General features: G+C 42.3%; 2 protein-coding genes across 6 annotated transcripts; one reads left to right on the top strand and one right to left on the bottom strand.

Annotated features, from left to right (window-relative positions):
• The first annotated feature begins 35 nt into the window (after positions 1-35).
• Positions 36-4,844, top strand: zgc:113184 (uncharacterized protein LOC553745 homolog). 2 transcript variants are annotated; one of them, XM_031568067.2, is made up of 5 exons: positions 36-261; positions 1,245-1,366; positions 1,762-1,926; positions 2,300-2,517; positions 4,113-4,844. In XM_031568067.2, exons 2-5 carry the CDS (start codon positions 1,255-1,257, stop codon positions 4,287-4,289), a joined length of 672 nt encoding a protein of 223 aa, XP_031423927.1. In that variant the 5' UTR covers positions 36-261; positions 1,245-1,254; the 3' UTR covers positions 4,290-4,844. The 2 variants fall into 2 exon arrangements, with proteins under 2 accessions (XP_031423927.1, XP_012680323.1); XM_012824869.3 differs by having other exon boundaries at positions 38-261; positions 1,783-1,926.
• Positions 4,845-5,322: 478 nt separating this feature from the next.
• nab2 (NGFI-A binding protein 2 (EGR1 binding protein 2)) lies at positions 5,323-17,091 on the bottom strand. 4 transcript variants are annotated; one of them, XM_012824814.2, is made up of 7 exons: positions 16,267-17,091; positions 14,403-15,324; positions 13,069-13,202; positions 10,893-10,950; positions 10,221-10,341; positions 8,249-8,434; positions 5,323-6,821 (listed from the first exon to the last, which is right to left on the bottom strand). In XM_012824814.2, the coding sequence occupies exons 2-7, from the start codon at positions 15,306-15,308 to the stop codon at positions 6,718-6,720; spliced, it is 1,509 nt and encodes a 502-aa protein (XP_012680268.2). In that variant the 5' UTR covers positions 15,309-15,324; positions 16,267-17,091; the 3' UTR covers positions 5,323-6,717. The 4 variants fall into 4 exon arrangements, with proteins under 4 accessions (XP_012680268.2, XP_031423924.1, XP_031423923.1 ...); XM_031568064.1 differs by having other exon boundaries at positions 5,323-6,818; XM_031568063.1 differs by having other exon boundaries at positions 16,275-17,091.
• Between the last annotated feature and the right edge of the window lie 6 nt (positions 17,092-17,097).

Raw genomic sequence — 17,097 nt, 5'->3', positions numbered from 1 at the left:
CATTCATAGAGATACGAAATGGGTTTTGTCAGGCCTCCAATCCACGAATGAAACGTCATCACTTCCCAGTTGGCTGTTCTTCGTCATATCATTCTCTGAGATTGTTTGCTATAGAGTGAAAGTTAATTATCTCATGACATGTAGCTGAACCTTTTGGAGTCGTTTTGGAAAATGGAAAAACATTATCTGTTTTGAAGTAGGGTAACCTTTGTAGTTTGCTTACATGCACCGACATCGCTAGAAGGGCGTTCTTCTTTTGAGGTAATTTGACCCTGATTCATCTGTTTGCGACATTTTGACGTTTTGCTTTTTCGAGTCTCAACATTTATGAGTTGATTTAGCGCTCTATTTTGACGTGAGAGGCAAGCTTAAATATGTCTCGGAGTGCTTTTGTAAGTGGCAGAGATATCCATCACCATTCATGAAATTACTTGAAACGCAGTAACACAAGCGTTATAGTGCAGGCTAGTATAGGTACTCTAGTGTAAGTGCATTGTATTCAACACTCACAATATCGTGACGAGTCATGGTATTATTGTGTATGGTGACTTTGTTACAACTGTTTTAACAGACAGTTTTACTGAAACAGCAACTTCCCAAATGCCTGCTGCCACAGACTTCCTTTTTAAAATATCTTGACACTTCCGTTTTGAAACAGCAGTTGAGCTGCTATATTGAATCTTTCAGGTTGCATCCAGGTTATCCTGTTGTCGTAAGAAATTTGCATCCCAAAACTGTTTTTAACATAGTTTATAGAACTGAAATGAATTCCAAACATTTTTATTTCAAAAACAGCACACAGGACTCACTTACAAATCAATGTTTTAAATTAGATGGACTCTCGACAAAATAATGCTGGTGTTCTGTGCGTCAAAAAAAGCTGTTCAAGTCCATAATACTAGCTATTTATCCTGATAGATATTGTTAAAATAGATACCCTAAGCAGAAGGACTTGTAGACTGCAAAATATTTTTCAATATAGTCTGTTTATTTTAAGTTATCAGAAAACTTCCAAAAAGACACATTCATCCCTGCCCCCCTGCCTGCTGTTTCTCATGTGCATACATATTACATTGAAGGAACAGGAAATATCCCTACGCTGGGTTTGTGTGGTTATAGTTAGCAAGAGCCCAGTTGCTAGCATTCAGTAGTATTGTAGATTTCAGATTCAGACTTAAGACACCTTCCAGACTGTTGTTGGGGCCGAGGTAGACCGAGATGTTTTCACTTTATTTGTCCTACAGGCGAGGTAAGATGGAGGATGCCTACACTGCTCTCTACCAAGAGTTCCTGCGGCTTCGCTCCATCTGTCTCAGACAGGCAACGATGCTCCAGCATCTCACAGAAGGCCTGAAGATTCAGCAAGGTGCTTAATATGCTTTGCCAGGGACATTTACAAACTTAAGTGATACATTTACTAGCTTAAGTGATACATTTACTAGCTTAAGTGATACATTTTGGGATAAGATGTGTCAGTCAACATAAAACACTTATGAACTCATCAAATGATTCACAGACTCTTGTTTGCTATGTTTTGGATACATCATTTCATATCAGTTTTCCGAGTCTGACCCATTAATTCAGCATTATTGATAAAAAGATTGTACACTTGTAGGACTGAGGCCAACCAAGACCAAATCAGCATGTTGGATTATCACTGAATGTTCTTTAGGTTTATGATGTAGTAGAGCTGGTTACATTTGCAGAACATTTTTGTCTTAAAATTAAACTTTTATGGTTCCTCATTCAACATCTTCGAAGGGTCCTTGCCTCTGTTCTCAGGATCTAATGGGGACTCCGAGAACCTGGTGTCGGGGCCGGTCCAGTGCCCACAGAATGATCTGATTAACTTCTTCTCAGACACCCATGGACTGATGGTCCACAGACAGGCTCCAGATCAATCTGCTGAAATGAACACAACCCATGGTAGTGAGGATTGTCTACGTTCTTCCTCTGTTTTTGTCATTTAGTCACTGAATGTATCTTGAGTTAAAATTGTGCTTCATGCTATAAAACCTGTGACTGTTATTGTTGTAAATAACGTGGACTGAAAGAATAAGCTCACACCGTGATGCTAAGACTTGAAATGAAAACTCTGACTAGAGCTTGTGCAAAGTAGAGAAATATCAGGTACCTAAGTATGGTTCTGATATTAACTTTTTATTATTCTAGGGCATGGTAATACAGTCACGTAATTTTCATGAAAAAAATATCAGATCAAGAACCAGGATACACTCTATTAGTTGGTATTAAACCCACATACACACAGCCGTGCTAACACACAGATGGGTCGTTACAGGTGATGGTGTGACCACTGACTTGCTGGCCACAGGAGTGGACCTGCTACAGCTGACACATCCCCAACCACAAGCTCTGATGGGGGCCAATGCTGTGTCTGACCCTGAGGGGTCCCTGAATCCTCATGGGTTTAATCCTCCGAAAATGCCTCCTAGTATCATTGATGACTTAAAACGGGCAGAGCAGCAATGGGCTGAAAACAACATTCCCAGAGAGCGGGTACAAATAATTACAGAAAAACACTTCCACTCACTCTTATATTAATTGTGTTAATGTTGTCTTCTTCATCCCATATGTTCAGTTAATTTACAGTGGGGAAAATAAGTATTTGAACCCCTGCCGATTTCGCAAGTTTGGCCACTTGCAAAGAAATGTGTGATCTATAATTGTAATAGTAGGTGTATTTTAACAGTGAGAAACAGAATATCAACAAAAAAATCCAGAAAACTGCATTTTATAACATTTATGACTTAATTTGCATTTGATGCAGAAAATAAGTATTTGAAACGGGCAGAACATGACTTAGTACTTGGTGGAATAACCCTTGTTGGCAAGCACAGACGTCAGACTTTTCTTGTAGTTGGTCACCAGGTTTACACTCATCTCAGGAGGGATTTTGGTCCACTCCTCTTTGCAGATCCTCTCCAAATCCTTAAGGTTGCGTTTTCAATGGGAGGGAATGAGGGAATGAGGTTCAAGCCCAATATTCCACATTACATGGCCCCATCCATAGTCCCCTCGATGCAGTGGTGTCGTCCTGTACCCTTGGCAGAGAAACAGCCCCAAAGCATAATGTTTCCACCTCCATGCTTGACGGTGGGGATGGTGTCATATTCAGCATTCTTCCCCCTCCAAACGCGGCAAGTCGAGTTGATGCCAAAGAGCTTGATTTTGGTCTCATCTGACCACATCCTGTCTCCCAATCCTCCTTAGAATCATTCAAGTGTTCATTGGCAAACTTTAGACAGCCCTGTACATGTGCTTCCTTGAGCAGGGGGACCTTGTAAGTTCTGCAGTACTTCAAACCATTACAGCGTAGTGTGTTGCCAATGGTTTTCTTGGTGACTGTGGTCCCAGCTGCCTTGAGATCATTCACAAGCTCCCCCTGTGTAGTTCTGGGGTTATTCTGCACCTTTCGGATGATCACCGATACCGCACGAGGGGATATCTTGCATGGAGCCCCAGACCTAGAGCGATGGACAGTTGTTTGGTGTTGCTTCCATTTACGAATAATTGCACCAATAGTTGTCTGCTTCTCACCAAGCTGCTTGCCGATGGTTTTGTAACCCATTCCAGCCTTGTGCAGGTCTACAATCTTATCTCTGACTTCCTTGGTCAACTCATTGGTCTTGCCCATGGTGGTGAGGTTGAAGGTGTGAAGTATGATTCTTTGGACAGGTTTCTTTTATACACGTCACCAGTTGAGATCAGGTGTACCTTGTTAGGCCTAATGAGGACTAATCTGTGTGCTTCTTGGGCACATAACTGGTCATTGGGAGCCAGAATTCTTGCTGTTTGCTTGGGGGTTCAAATACTTATTTTCTGCATCAAATACAAATAAAGTCATAAATGTTATAAAATGCAGTTTTCTGGATTTGTTTGTTGATATTCTATTTCTCACTTTTAAAATACACCTACCATTACAATTATAGATCACACATTTCTTTGCAAGTGGCCAAACTTGCGAAATCGGCAGGGGTTCAAATACTTATTTTCCCCACTGTATATCTTCATTCATCAATTCTACCCCCTTCCTTCTCTCTCTCTCTCCTTCCCTCCTTCTTCCTCCTTGTCTCTTTCTCCACTCATTTCAGAGGCCGTGGTCGTCCAGCTCATTTCTGGACAGCGAGTGGTTGAGCCTGACCGGGGGACGTGCAATGTCGAGGGTGACGCTGCAGTCTCAGGTGTGTGAGTTCTGCCAGGCCGTGTTTCCCGGACACACCACCACACGTGGGGAGTTCCTGCGTCACCTGACCTCCCACATCACCTGAGGAACAGGTGTTTTTCATTTCACCGCATTGTAGATACTTGTAACATAACTGCAACTTGCACTCCTGCCCTTAAGTGCATTTTGAAGTGTACATTTTCATGGCCTTGTAGAGGAGTTAACAATATGACAATGGTGTGAGTACTCAAGGGGTTGGAAGCATTAAAGAAGATTTCCGACTGTAGTGCACCCGTCTACATTGTCATAAAACATTGCACTTCAAGGTGCACGGAAGAATTTAAGGATGCAAGTAAGAGTGATGTGATTGGTCCATTCATCTCTGTGTTGTCTTCAGAACTAGGCTTCCTTACTGCTGTGTAACCACTAGAGGGCGTGACACACGTAGGAAAAAAGCCCACTTTAGCTGACTTCCGTGTTTTGCTTTAATGCTGCTTGCCTTTCAGTGATCATTACCCAAGTTACAAAATAATAATTTATTAATGGTTTATGCTATTTTCTGTTACTGACACAATTCTGTACCATTTTTACTGTAGTTTTATTGTAATATATGATTTTAATTGTGATTACATAAGTCCTTATAATAAACTATTGTCAATTATTATTGCTTACTTATCAATAAGGTTGTTTGACTAACTGTAATGATAGTGAAAAAAATTGATCCTAACAGTACATCTATATTGGACCACCAGGCTTGCAGCACAGGCTATATTTAGCACCTTCTTTTCTTGGTTCGGCCAATGACATGCACGCAGACTAGCTGGGAGAGCACAGATGACATCAGAGGAGATCAGGTGACTCACTGGTGTCCTCTGTGCGAGATTGGCTGTTTCTAACTCAAACGGAAACACCTCGAGAGTGTGGAGATTTCATTTGTGTGTGTGTGTGTGTGTGTGTGTGTGTGTGTGTGTGTGTGTGTGTGTGTTTGTGTGTGTTTTCCTTCGTTTATGTATTCATTAGAATTCCTGGACTGCCGCATTCTCACAATCAAGTGAACTAAAACCCTATAAAAGAGAGGGAATATTTTCAATTGTGTTTGTGCAGTGAGTTACATGTACTGTGAAGACGGTGACACAAGGTGGTTAAACAATAAAATATTTACTGATGATTAACAAAATAAATAATCTGCTGTTTTACAGAACACAAAATAAGCACAGATGCTGGCAAGGCAGAGTAGAGGAGCATACATCTTTCTGGCATACAAATTCCTTAAACTACACATGAATCTAGTCAAGTCATAATTTATGAACTTAAAACTTGGTTTCTTTCAACCAAACACAAGCAGGACATGCTGTTAACGCTTAAGGCTTGATTTGAAAGGTTTGAAATGTGCCCAAGTACCTCAATTCATCAGCTGATTGCTAAAAATTAGTGTTTGAAGGAACCAGTTTGTTTTCCCAGCATTTGGAATTATATATTTGTCACACATAATTTCAATATAGCTGTCTTCCCAAATCCAGTTTGTTATGGTTTATTAAGTGTGAATGCAATCACAGTTATAGATTAATACCACACATTCAGACATGACCAGACTAAAATCCTATCAGCATCATCACTTACTAAGACCAGAGAAGAGAGGAATTATAGCACCAACGGTCTTCATATTCACTGAAAATACAGGCGTCATGGGAAACATCGTCCTAGACCTAGAGTCTCTTCACTGGTGTAAAAAGAGTCGGCAGGCAAAGAATGTCCAACAACAGGAATGACTGATAGAACTCCAGACAACAGAAGGTTCTGGAACAGAGTTGTTTCAGAATCAGCTGCCACGAGAGATATTAAGTTGTTAGATGGGAGAAGGTGACGCAAGAAAGCGGGCTAACTGCAGAAGCACGTATGTGCAGTACCACTTAGCACTGAAGTACGGAGGAGGGGCAAGTTATATGCACAGTACGTAGGAATGAACAGTAATGGCATGGATGAAGAAAGTAACCAGGTTGCATTTGAGCAGTCAAACTGTTAAAAGACAACTTGATGGAATCGTATTAGATTGAGTTTGTGCAGTAGATGTCCCGCTATCAACAAGTCACTGATTTAGATCGCAAGAGTCAAAAAGTGAAGGTGGACTACAGCCTTTGTCATGTCCCTTTCACACAACTGGCACGTCTCTGGCTAGTGTTACAATGATGTTTTGTGAACATCAATGTTTTGAGGGACAGAATCACATGCTATTCACAGAGTATCCATGACTACAGTTTTATGACCACTACAGAACATCTGTTTTCATCACTGTTGAGCATCCCTGGACAGAAGATCATCGGCCTTGATGAGAACAGAAGCTTGAGCTAGGCTAGGAGCGATTACTTCCTGATGAGCAACGCAGTGTTGGACCCTGAGTGGAGTGGCAGTATGTCTTAAGATCCTTTCCCGGTGAGCTGAGTGGAATGATGCTGGAGTCTGAGAGGTGGACGTGGTGCTGAAGTGATTGTGAACGGCTGATGCACTCTGAGGGATGCTCCCTTCCTCTTCACTCTTCACTTGCCATTGTGGTCCAACTCCTCTCTGTTGCTGCTGGGACTGCCACTCCTGTAGGGGGCAGTAGCACTTCTCCTCTCTGCCGCCTTACCCTCCAGCTCTGCTGAGAAAGGCTGATGGTTAGCAACTTCTCATGGTTAGCCCGCTTTGGAGTAAAGTGCATTCATGACATTAGATAGAGGCTCTGCTTCCAGGCTTTATATGTAGCGATTAAGGAAATGGAAGAGGCTGGACTTAGTGGACTAAACTATTGGAATTAAATGGGATGTCGTTTCTGGAAGCCTGAACTAAGACAGGTAGAACAGTTAAGTGTACTAGAACAAAGTGGTCAGAACCAGAAGAAAGAAGTGCTGACAAATAAAAAGACCTCATAAGGAAAAACAGCAAAGCTAGAAGAAGAAGAAGAAAGTTAGGAACTACAAATTTGTGTCAGTGAGGTGTGTGTGTGTGTGTGTGACATGGAGACACAGAGAAACCACACATGGGAAGCACACTAACAGTGGATGTCACACTTAAATAACAGGTTGGCTGTGTTCTCTGTGATACAACTGAGGACATGAACACAGAAGTGCTTGAGTGTGAGAAGAGTGAGAGAGTGAGAGTGAGAAAGAGGCGCAGACAGAAGTAGGATGGGGGGGACTTTTTTTTCCGAGAATTTTTTCTCTCTTTTATGTCTGAAGTAGGGAGAGAGAGATATAGAGAGAGAAGAGGAAGGGAGCACTGTTCCATTTCCCTGCCTACTGGCTTTATTTTTACTCTGTCGTTCTATGAGTCAATGCAACGCCCTTCTCGCTCGCTCCCACTTGTTCGCCCCCACTCTCTCTCCATCCATCCATCCATCCATCCACCCATCCCTCCCTTCCGCCCCCCACCCACGTCTTCATGGTCTCTGACGTCAGAGACAGAGGGGGGGAGGGAGGGGGGGGGGTCCAACTTAACACCCCCACACCACTTCCTGTGGCCCCTTCCACCCCCACATATCTCTCTCTCTCTCTCTCTCTGTTTCTCTCTCCTGTTCCTCCTCCTGTACCCTGTGGTGACAAACCATTTCTAACTCCACAACTCTTCATTACCAGCTGAAAGAACACACAGCCTCAGACTTACACTCTCCAGAATATGAGTTATATCAGCGTAGAACAGCTATCCTCTTATATTAATCAACACAGCAGTCAGTCAGTCTACCTCCTTAAGTATATATTATATTATAACATTCTTTCTTAATTTCCCTCTTCCTCTGAATCTTCTTCTAATTTATTTTCACTCTTCCTCTTCACCAACATGCTGGAAGTAACTATGCACACTTCAGTGTGTAATTCCAGTTAAGTTGCTTCACATATGCTATGTCTTGTTTCTTCATTTGGAGTTTTGCCACTGTATCATGAGTGATGTTAAGATCTCCTTATATGTGTGCTTGGTGACTCAGAGGCCTAATCCCAGACTCTCTTAACCAAAGCCCATCTCCACACCCAGCTACATCAGACAGTCAGTCGTGTGGTTCTCTGGTGGTGTTCATCATGTCCATGTATTCACCTGCGGTCTGCTTCCTCTCTGACCCTAGGCTGCCCTTGCCCGCGTGGTCATGTGACATCATCCTAGCCAATCGCAGGCCCTCATCCATGAGCGTTTGCTGAATGAGCTGGCGGCTCCAGGTGGCGGGTGAAGGGGTGTCGATGGGTGGGCGGGGGGATGAAGAGGGGTGGGACTGACGGCCGACATCTGACAGGACAAACAGTATTAGACAGACATGCTTCCTGGCCAATCAGAAACACTTACAGATTGATAGTCAGGGGTGTGACTGGTAGCTCCATCTGAGCATCCTGGATACGACTAAGCATAGACTATAGAAACCAAAGCACGGCTAAAAAGGAACAATCTGGTAAAAACCATGATGACTTGGCTTTTTAAGTGATACATGTGATGTCAGTCCCACCCCCCTCTTTTAAGCTATCATCCTTTTGCATGAAAGATTATAGTCTTGAACACATCAATAGATATCATTTAGCTAACCTTGCTGGTAGTATTATAAAATCCTCACTGAACAAAGAGTTGAAGCAGTGAGATAAATCCCTGGCTTTGAAGAGCTCAGCAAGACATACCCATGAGTTACAGTGGCAATACCTTCCCTAACAAAACACATCTGCTTTTAGATGTTCTAAGCTGTTGTTATATTTGAGCTGAAATTGAAATTGTTGTAAGGGTCTCACTTCTGATGTGGTGACAAGTATCCTCTAATGGAGGCGAAAGTTATATTAATTAATGTTATTAATTAAGTAGTTAAATTTATTGGTTTCTAACTCCCAGATGGCTGAACCATTTTTGTGTGAAAGACATTACAATATTGCTCCTGTTTCTGAAAACCTTATTTCACATGTTCCTACCCCATGGATACTGACAAAGACTAGAGTGGGTATCATTCATCGTACAAGGACACATCAGCAGCTATCCAGGCAGTGTGTCGATGATGTCGACCAGGAACTATTTGGGGTATCTGTCTAATGAAATCGCCTAGCCAACAGCACTAACTGGATGCTACTGCTATTGGCATTGATGGACTCTGACAACTCTCGCTTGCTAGTCAAAGACATGCCAACCCATGCCCTTGCAGCCTTCTTAAACGGGCACTGGCAACAAGACTGCATTCATAAACTGGTGTGTGGTCACTAAAACAAGGCTTCTGCCGAATGGAGGATAATTTAATTCCTCCTTGCCACCTGTTTTGACATGATACTCTTTTAAATGACAATAAAGTCTTCTGGCCTTTTGGAAGCTAAGGAAATAGAAAACTAATCATGAATGCAACTGAGTTTCCTTGACTGGTGGATCAGCTCATCAAAATATAATTGCATAGTAACTAGGTAGAAATTTAACAGTAACTTAGCTATTTTCAAAATAATATAACCATCTATTCCTTTCATCTATTGGTACTTTTATATTTCCTATAACCACTACAACAAAGGGTTTGTGCATCAAAGGAATCATAGCAGGCACCATGTTTTAATAGCAACACCTGGAACAGCTAAGTTGTCAATACTAACCCTTGACCTTACAAAACACATATAAGACCAACACTGAGATATGGTGGTTTTTGACTGGGGTTTTAATAAACAATTTACCTGTCTGTAACTTGACCTGTATCTTATGAGTCGGTGAGGAGTAAAACTAAGGTTAGCAAGCTAGATTAATAACCTGTATGAGTTTCCAAAGTAATAATTCTTAAAGTGTGGACAACCTTTATGACTGAAAACGTAAAGACTGAAAACCAAGAGAAGCAACATTGGGTTGTCTTCCACTTAATAATATTATGGCTAAGATAGCTTGCTTTGGACAGAGCATCTGAAGTCTCTTGAATGATCCATAAAGAACAGTCAGTGATGATGGTGATATTAACAGTTAAAGACCCACAAAATGTTAGATGATGATATGTGATTAGACCGACATTGATCTTCTGTGCTAATTATAGACAGTGACACACCCATAAAACAGAAACTCCATTGCCACTCACCATGTGTGAGGCTGTCCATGCTCTCACTGGATAGGCTGTCCTCATCTGTGGCTGACCGCAGGGCTCCATGGGATATGACCTCTGACCCCTCCATGCCCCTGAGGGACACATCTGACTCAATCTGAGGGTAGCAAAGGTTTAAAATCATACATATATACTTGTTTCTCACACTATGTTCCTCAAGGGGTCATGACACCAATTTTAACTAATGATGGTGGTTACTTTGTAAGTCAACCTGTCGGCTTACTATACTGTTTCAGGCAAATTTCAAATATTTAGTACAGGTATTGGCTCCAGTGAATGTATTACTACTGCAAGTGTCACAAATTCGATAGATTTCCTGCTTTTGACCATTTTAGGGTCTGGCTTTTTTTGTTCTTGTGAAACCTGTATAACTTTGCACATTTTGGCTTTTAGTGTCTTAAAGTAACAGTATGCAAACATTTTACACTTTTTGAGGTATATTTTTTATAGGCAGCTCGTTCAAATAATCTTCAAATTCATTGTGATGATATATGCTCATGTGAATGACAGATAAACGCTCCTGTTGTTTTTTGCATACCCGCTAGTTTTAGATAAAAACTCCTTACTGCTGCTTTAAGGTAGATACAGTTATTTGATCCAGTTTCCCTCTGTGTATCAGACTGTGGTTCTGTAGTGTACGTTACCCACCTCCTGTCGGTTCTTCTTCAGCAGCGGCACAGCTCCGTCTCGTTCGTCTGAGTTTGTCCTGAGGAAACAACGCATGCGTCAGATGAAGGCCAAAAAACATTGTCCAATAAAGAAGGGATTTGATGTATTGCTCTGAGAAGGGCACTGCTTATTGCTTTGGATGGATGATGAAGCTAGGATGTTGAATGTAGATATGAAAAGAAGTGGATGGATGAGTTGATGTATTTTAATCAGATGTGCATTGATAACAGCCATGCTTTAGAGTTAAGATTTTTGCAGATTTAGAAACCATCAAAACAAACAAATGCTAATGGAAAAAGAAGGAGTTAGGGACTGTTTATGATAGAAGTAGGAGAAGAAGAGGAATTGTGAAAAATGTAAGAGCATCCTGGGCCCAGTTGTTTAGAAGTAATCTGATCGGATTTCAGCTATTGCGGATTGGATCAAATCTTGAAAATGGGTTGTTCAATAGAAAAATAGGATTCTGAAATCAGATTAGTAATCACATAATCCAGTTCTGTTTTTGGTCTGGATCAAACCTTCAGTATGTGTTGCTCAAAACATTTTAGTAAGACTGGGATACCTTTAATAAACCCTTAAAATTGGTCAAATAATACAACATTTGTATCATGGAGTATATATACATTTATTTATATTTTGTACTTGATTTGTGTAACCGTTACAGTGATAAAGTAAATAAAGTAGACATCAGGCTACCTATTAAGCCTTTCACTACAGCAAAGTCAAACATAAAACGTTCCTCATAAAATAATCCCTCAAACAGCTATAAATACCAAACATTAACTGTCATTATCACTGTATATTAATTATGACACAATCATCAGAGGTGAACCAGTCAAAAGGAGTTTCTAACAATTGCATCCCTTATTGCGCGTCCAGTCAGTCCCTCATTCTGAGAGCACGCCGGGGGTTGGTCTGGGTCTCCAACAGGCTCAGGTGCATCATAAACGTCATCACAGAAAGGGACAATCCGGATTTGGTCATCTTGAAAAATTTGTATCTGGATCCAAGTAATCCAATCCAATGTTGCTTTGAATAACTGGCACAGAAGTCAAATGGATTGCCTGATCCTGGACAGTAAAACATGGGATTTCCAAATCCAGATCATTCTGATTCAGATTTGAAAAAATGTAACAACTAGGCCCAAAGCATTACCCTCAATAGCTAAATACAATAATCTGACTCTCATCAAAATTATTATAACATATTTTCCTCATACCTCACAACCAGAACTTAGCTCAGTATCCTTAACTCTCTCACTTCTTAAAAAGCTCCCATAAATATATGGACTTCTATATAAGATGGCAACCTAAAAAAAACTCAGCCACATATAATTCACGAGCTGAATCATGCTGCAACTTTTTCTGTTCTTGAAAGGAGACAGCAGCAAATATCCGCACATTTTATGTGCTGCCGTGGATTTGTTTAGGAGTTCTTACAAAACTTCTGTGACTACTTTTGTGTCAAAATCAATGCAAGTCATTTTATAAGGTCTAATTTCTGTGCATTTCCATGTCTTCTGAATGGGTGACTGATTGTGAGAAAGAGATTGCAGTATGTGAGGTTAACACTTGAGAACTACAGATGAACACGGGCGAGAGACTAAACCTACACATTTGTAAGAGTAACAGCACAGGACTGTACATACACAATGTGGGAATCCAATCTTGACCTGGTGAGGATAAGGGCTTAATAGCATATTTCTTACTATTTCTTGATGTTACATTTTTGCATGTAAACATCATCAGATGCTGCAATATTACATATCCCTTCTATATCCCTATCCTAGTATGTCATTCTGTTCAGTCAGCTTGTAAACAAAATACCAAAAACAGTTGTGTTTAGAGACAGAATTAGTTTGAACCTGTATGAAAGATGTTTAAGTATTTTCCTTTTGTTGTGGGGTTTCCAAAAGAAACCAGCAATATTGCAGCTGGATCTTTGCAGGCATACAATTAAATTCTTCATGCATTCCTTATCTACCCTATTCTCATCATTTACACGCACCTTTAACAACAGACACTGACAACAGAGAGCACAACATGTGCTTTTCAAACAGTTTAGTTTTAGGGAAAGAGTGAAATAATATTATGACGAAATGAAGGCAGTGTGGACAGGCGCAGAGAGAGAGGCTAAAACCGAGGTAGTGTCTTACCTGGAATGTTTCAGCGTAGAAGTGTAGGCACATTCCCTTGCCACCTGTCTGGCCAATGAGAACAGCTCCACGCGTCGTAGCAACAGCGCATTATCACGGATACAGAACTGAGCGGCTGCCTCGTTGATAATCATCTGGACGAGAGTGGGGAAAAACGTCAGGATGGGGCTGTGTGAGAGGATTACATCATGTCACAGTTTAGTAACTTTGACACACACGCCTTCCAACTAAACCACTGCACCGAGAGCTAGACACCAGGGCTGTTCAAAGGTGAGGTGTGTAGTTTTGATGACATAAATGTGCTTCTACCTACATCGGCGATGCAATTCCAAAGGTATGATGACAAGACAAAGTTTCAACATTTTGTAAAACACTATTGAGGTTGTTTAGACAGAAACTACACCTTCAAACTTGTGGGTGATTCAACACCACTCAGCCGACCCCACACTGTCATCCCAGGTCTCGGTATGTGAGAGTGGCAAGAGCCACTGAGCCAATGTCACAGAACTGGTGAAAAGCTTGTGTTAACAAGTGTTTTCTGTGTTTCGGTCAACTTCCATTCAATACCTCAAGCAGCGTGATTCTGACAGAAAATTGTGTTGATTTATTGATTTAGCAATCAATCCAAATGAAATGTGTAGTCCATGACATGCTGTGCAGAATGTAGCTATTGGTTCACATTTTCAGATCTGTTTGTTGACCGTGAAAAAACTGTACGACTAGTGCCCCTGTAAACACTGATCTCGCTCTGTACATTATTACTAATGATAATATGGGTAAGGCAATTATTATATAACAGAGCTGATGCCCCTGATCAGTTAGCCTGAGGGATGCTCCATACAGGAGATACAATAGGGTAAAGACTGGTACTGGGCTCTATGGATAAGCTGTATCCCTCTCAAAACTAAACCTCTGACCAAGGTCAGTTTCATTTGAAAATCAGTTGTTCTCTGAGTGTTTGGTCCTTCTATGGCCTCCGTCATGTCACACACCTCTGGTCATGTCATTCCGCTGCCTTGTCCTTCATGGTCATGTGACCTGACAGTTTTCTGACATAATGATGTTTGAATCATCAGTTGAACTGATGAACTTGCTGAATGAGTGGCGCAACGTGAAGAAATACAAAACCTGGGTCTTCCTGCTACTAGTTATCCTGTGACTTTTATGACTATATCTTAGATGTTTAAAAATGGTGTAAAGCTGTACTTTACAATAATATACATGTTATATGCACAGATAATTCTCAAGACAGGATAACAAACTGAATCTATTCTCTTGCAAAAGGTCAGTTTGTATAAAACACAAACGCACACACAAGCACACAAAGCCCTCACCTCGTGGTGTGTGAGCTGTTTACCCTCTCTCCTCTTGGAGTCGAATCGGCCGTAGATCAGGCTGTACTTGCGGATCTCCTCCTCTTTGCTCTGCTCCGACAGGTCCGGGCTGAAGATGTGGCCCACGGTCTTCGCCATCTTCTTGTTGAGCCTCAGCAGGGTCTTCACCTCCCCGGGGTCAGCACGGGGCAGCGTCCTGAGCAGCCTGTCCACGCTCTCCCCCACCGCACGTGCCGTCTCCGCATCCAGCACCCCGCCCGGCCACGGAGATGAGGATGAAGATGAGGAAGAGGATGAGGAGGACGGGGCTGGGGGAGTGGGAGGGCCCCCGGCGGGGCGAGGGTGAAGGGTTAGAGTCGGTAAGGGAGGACTGAGCTGCTCTTCGTCTGCTTCAGGGCTGAGCCAGTGGGGGTCCATGGGAGACAGTTTGTCCCTGTAGAGGGTGTCCGGGGGCAGGGGCGAGGCCTGAGAGCATGGGCTTCTGGGACTTCCTGTGTCTCTCAGTGGCGTGAGGCATGCGGCCCTCTCCTCCCGCTCACACGGTGACCCGGGCTGCCCATTGCTGATTGACTTCCTGCCCCCGGCGCCCCCTGCGGCTGTGCTGTCGATCTTAAAGAGCGGGATCCCCCCACCGCCGTGTGCCAGACCGGACGCCATCGGCTGGTTGAAGAGTGCCGGGTTTGCAGCCCAGTCACGTAGTGACTTCTGGAGCCGGCGCACGTGCAGAGGCTTGGTCGCCATACCGACCAGCGCCATGATCTCAAGAAACTCGTCCTCACCGGCCTCGCACAGCTGCTGCACGTCGTCGCCGCCCTGCTGGATGAAGGTGTCGTAGTAGGCCAGGAGGTTGCCGCGCTGTAGCACACGGTACAACTGCAGCTCCCCCAGGGTCCTCGGCACTGACATGATGGCAATATGATGTCTGCATGAGAGAGACCAGAATCAGAGAGTAAGAGATTTTAGACATTTTTGCCATTTTGGTTTTCACCTACAAGGTATTTGTCTTGGTTGTGTGGAACAAACAGGTTAAGTATACGAAGGGGTGCAAGGCAAATTATTTTTTTCACAAAATAAACATAAAGATGATAAAAAAATATGAAAACAAAGTTGCAAAATGACTATGCTAAATATGTATATAAATGTGTATGTATAGGAGTAAGTAATCTGGGACTCATGTAGAAATAACAAAACTACCTTCATAACAATGAAATATTTCACTATAGGGGATTCACTATGAGTTGAATCATCTGTAGACTAAGATGTATGTACAAAGGCTTGGTGTAAGTGCTGATGTTAACAAAAGGTGAACAAAAGGTGTTTAACCACATGAATGATATGCCTCACTACAAACATTCAATCAATGGCCACAGTACCCAACTAATAGAACAAGGTATCTTTTTTTTCAGCCAACTTAATATGCATGTTACAAAGAGTCTGTGGTCTTAGCTCCGATTTGGTTTTGATTAATAGCATCCATGGCTTTAATGAAGGATATCGAGAGAACAGTGTGTTTCATGGAGTAACCAACTGTAATGAGGAATATGGTAGGAATACTACGTTCCTCGGCCAATGGTTGCTCCATACTGCCGTGGCATAATATTTTAGAGAATGCTATCTTATCTAGAAGTTGTGCTGCAATGACTTAACATAGTTTACCACGTTATCGACCACATTCATGACATAGGCCTTTCATGATCTTCTGAAAGTGTGTTAGAATATCTCAAAATGCCCCCCAAAAGCGCCCTAACAACACATTTTGTGGTTAAACATGTAGTGTTTGAATATAGTTCGGAGGCAATACGGTAAGTTTATTTTATATTGTTCACCATAAAACTTAACAAACGACTACGAAAAAGTGACTTGCCTCCTTACCACGTCCAGGTCCGGTAACTGAGAATGTTGAGAACCGCGCTCAAGATGGTTCAGGCTAAAGCCGTTTGGTCTTCGCTCCGCCTTGTCTTGTAGTTTTGTCGACCAGAAAGATAGTTTTGTAACGATGACTTTACAACAGACATGCAAATCAATGACAGTTATCTCTGCTTTGCTTGTCACTGTTCATGCTTCTTACTTGGAACCAGTGGATTTCTTCTCTTCCATGCAGTCAGTAAGCTATTTTGCGCCCTCTCATTCTGAAGACGCGACGTATGAAAATGTTCTTGGATAACTGAGTAAACAAAAGTTAATCTATTCCTTTGCGCTTATTTTCAACCTCGCGGCTAATTTCTTTACGGTCTGATTTCAAACGGCTAACCAAGCGATTTTTCTCAGAGCCAAATGTTTAACCTTCCAGCCTAGCCTGCGCGCTCCGGCAGTTGTCCTCCCCCTATGTAGCGTATTGTTAATGACAGCCTTTTTCGCTGGCTGTGTGGGTGCAAGAAAGCAGTGGGCGGATTGCGGCACGCCATCTGACCGAAAAATCCACTGTCCTCTCCCGGTAGAAAGGTGACTTTTGAGTGGGAGTGGAGGGGCTTTCACAGGGTCAGTGTTTGCTCATTAACACTTGTCTGTGCGGTCTATTTCCGCCGTAGAGATGTACGTGTACAGTAGGCCTACATATTAGTGTGGACTTTAGGTGCGCACTCGACAGAAACGAGCGGAGAGCTTTGAGAAACGCCTCGCTAAGCATTACAAAGACGGTCTGTGTCATTGCCCTGTAGGCTATCATCTATCATTCTAGGTAAAACGAACTAAACCA

The sequence above is a fragment of the Clupea harengus genome, chromosome 5 (assembly GCF_900700415.2).
Source record: "Clupea harengus chromosome 5, Ch_v2.0.2, whole genome shotgun sequence".
Classification (NCBI taxonomy): domain Eukaryota; kingdom Metazoa; phylum Chordata; class Actinopteri; order Clupeiformes; family Clupeidae; genus Clupea; species Clupea harengus.
The sequence above is the reverse complement of the archived record's forward strand: the minus strand, read 5'-3'. Positions and strand labels throughout refer to the sequence as shown.

Excerpts from the sequence above, each read along its gene's own strand:
- zgc:113184 (XM_031568067.2), top strand. The coding sequence starts at position 1,255 with ATGGAGGATGCCTACACTGCTCTCTACCAAGAGTTCCTGCGGCTTCGC. Across the intron at positions 1,927-2,299 it reads TGAAATGAACACAACCCATG|GTGATGGTGTGACCACTGAC; the intron begins GTAGTGAGGATT and ends GGGTCGTTACAG. Across the intron at positions 2,518-4,112 it reads ACAACATTCCCAGAGAGCGG|AGGCCGTGGTCGTCCAGCTC; the intron begins GTACAAATAATT and ends CACTCATTTCAG.
- nab2 (XM_012824814.2), bottom strand. The coding sequence starts at position 15,308 with ATGTCAGTGCCGAGGACCCTGGGGGAGCTGCAGTTGTACCGTGTGCTA. Across the intron at positions 13,203-14,402 it reads AACAGCTCACACACCACGAG|ATGATTATCAACGAGGCAGC; the intron begins GTGAGGGCTTTG and ends ACTCTCGTCCAG. Across the intron at positions 10,342-10,892 it reads TGAAGAAGAACCGACAGGAG|ATTGAGTCAGATGTGTCCCT; the intron begins GTGGGTAACGTA and ends TGCTACCCTCAG.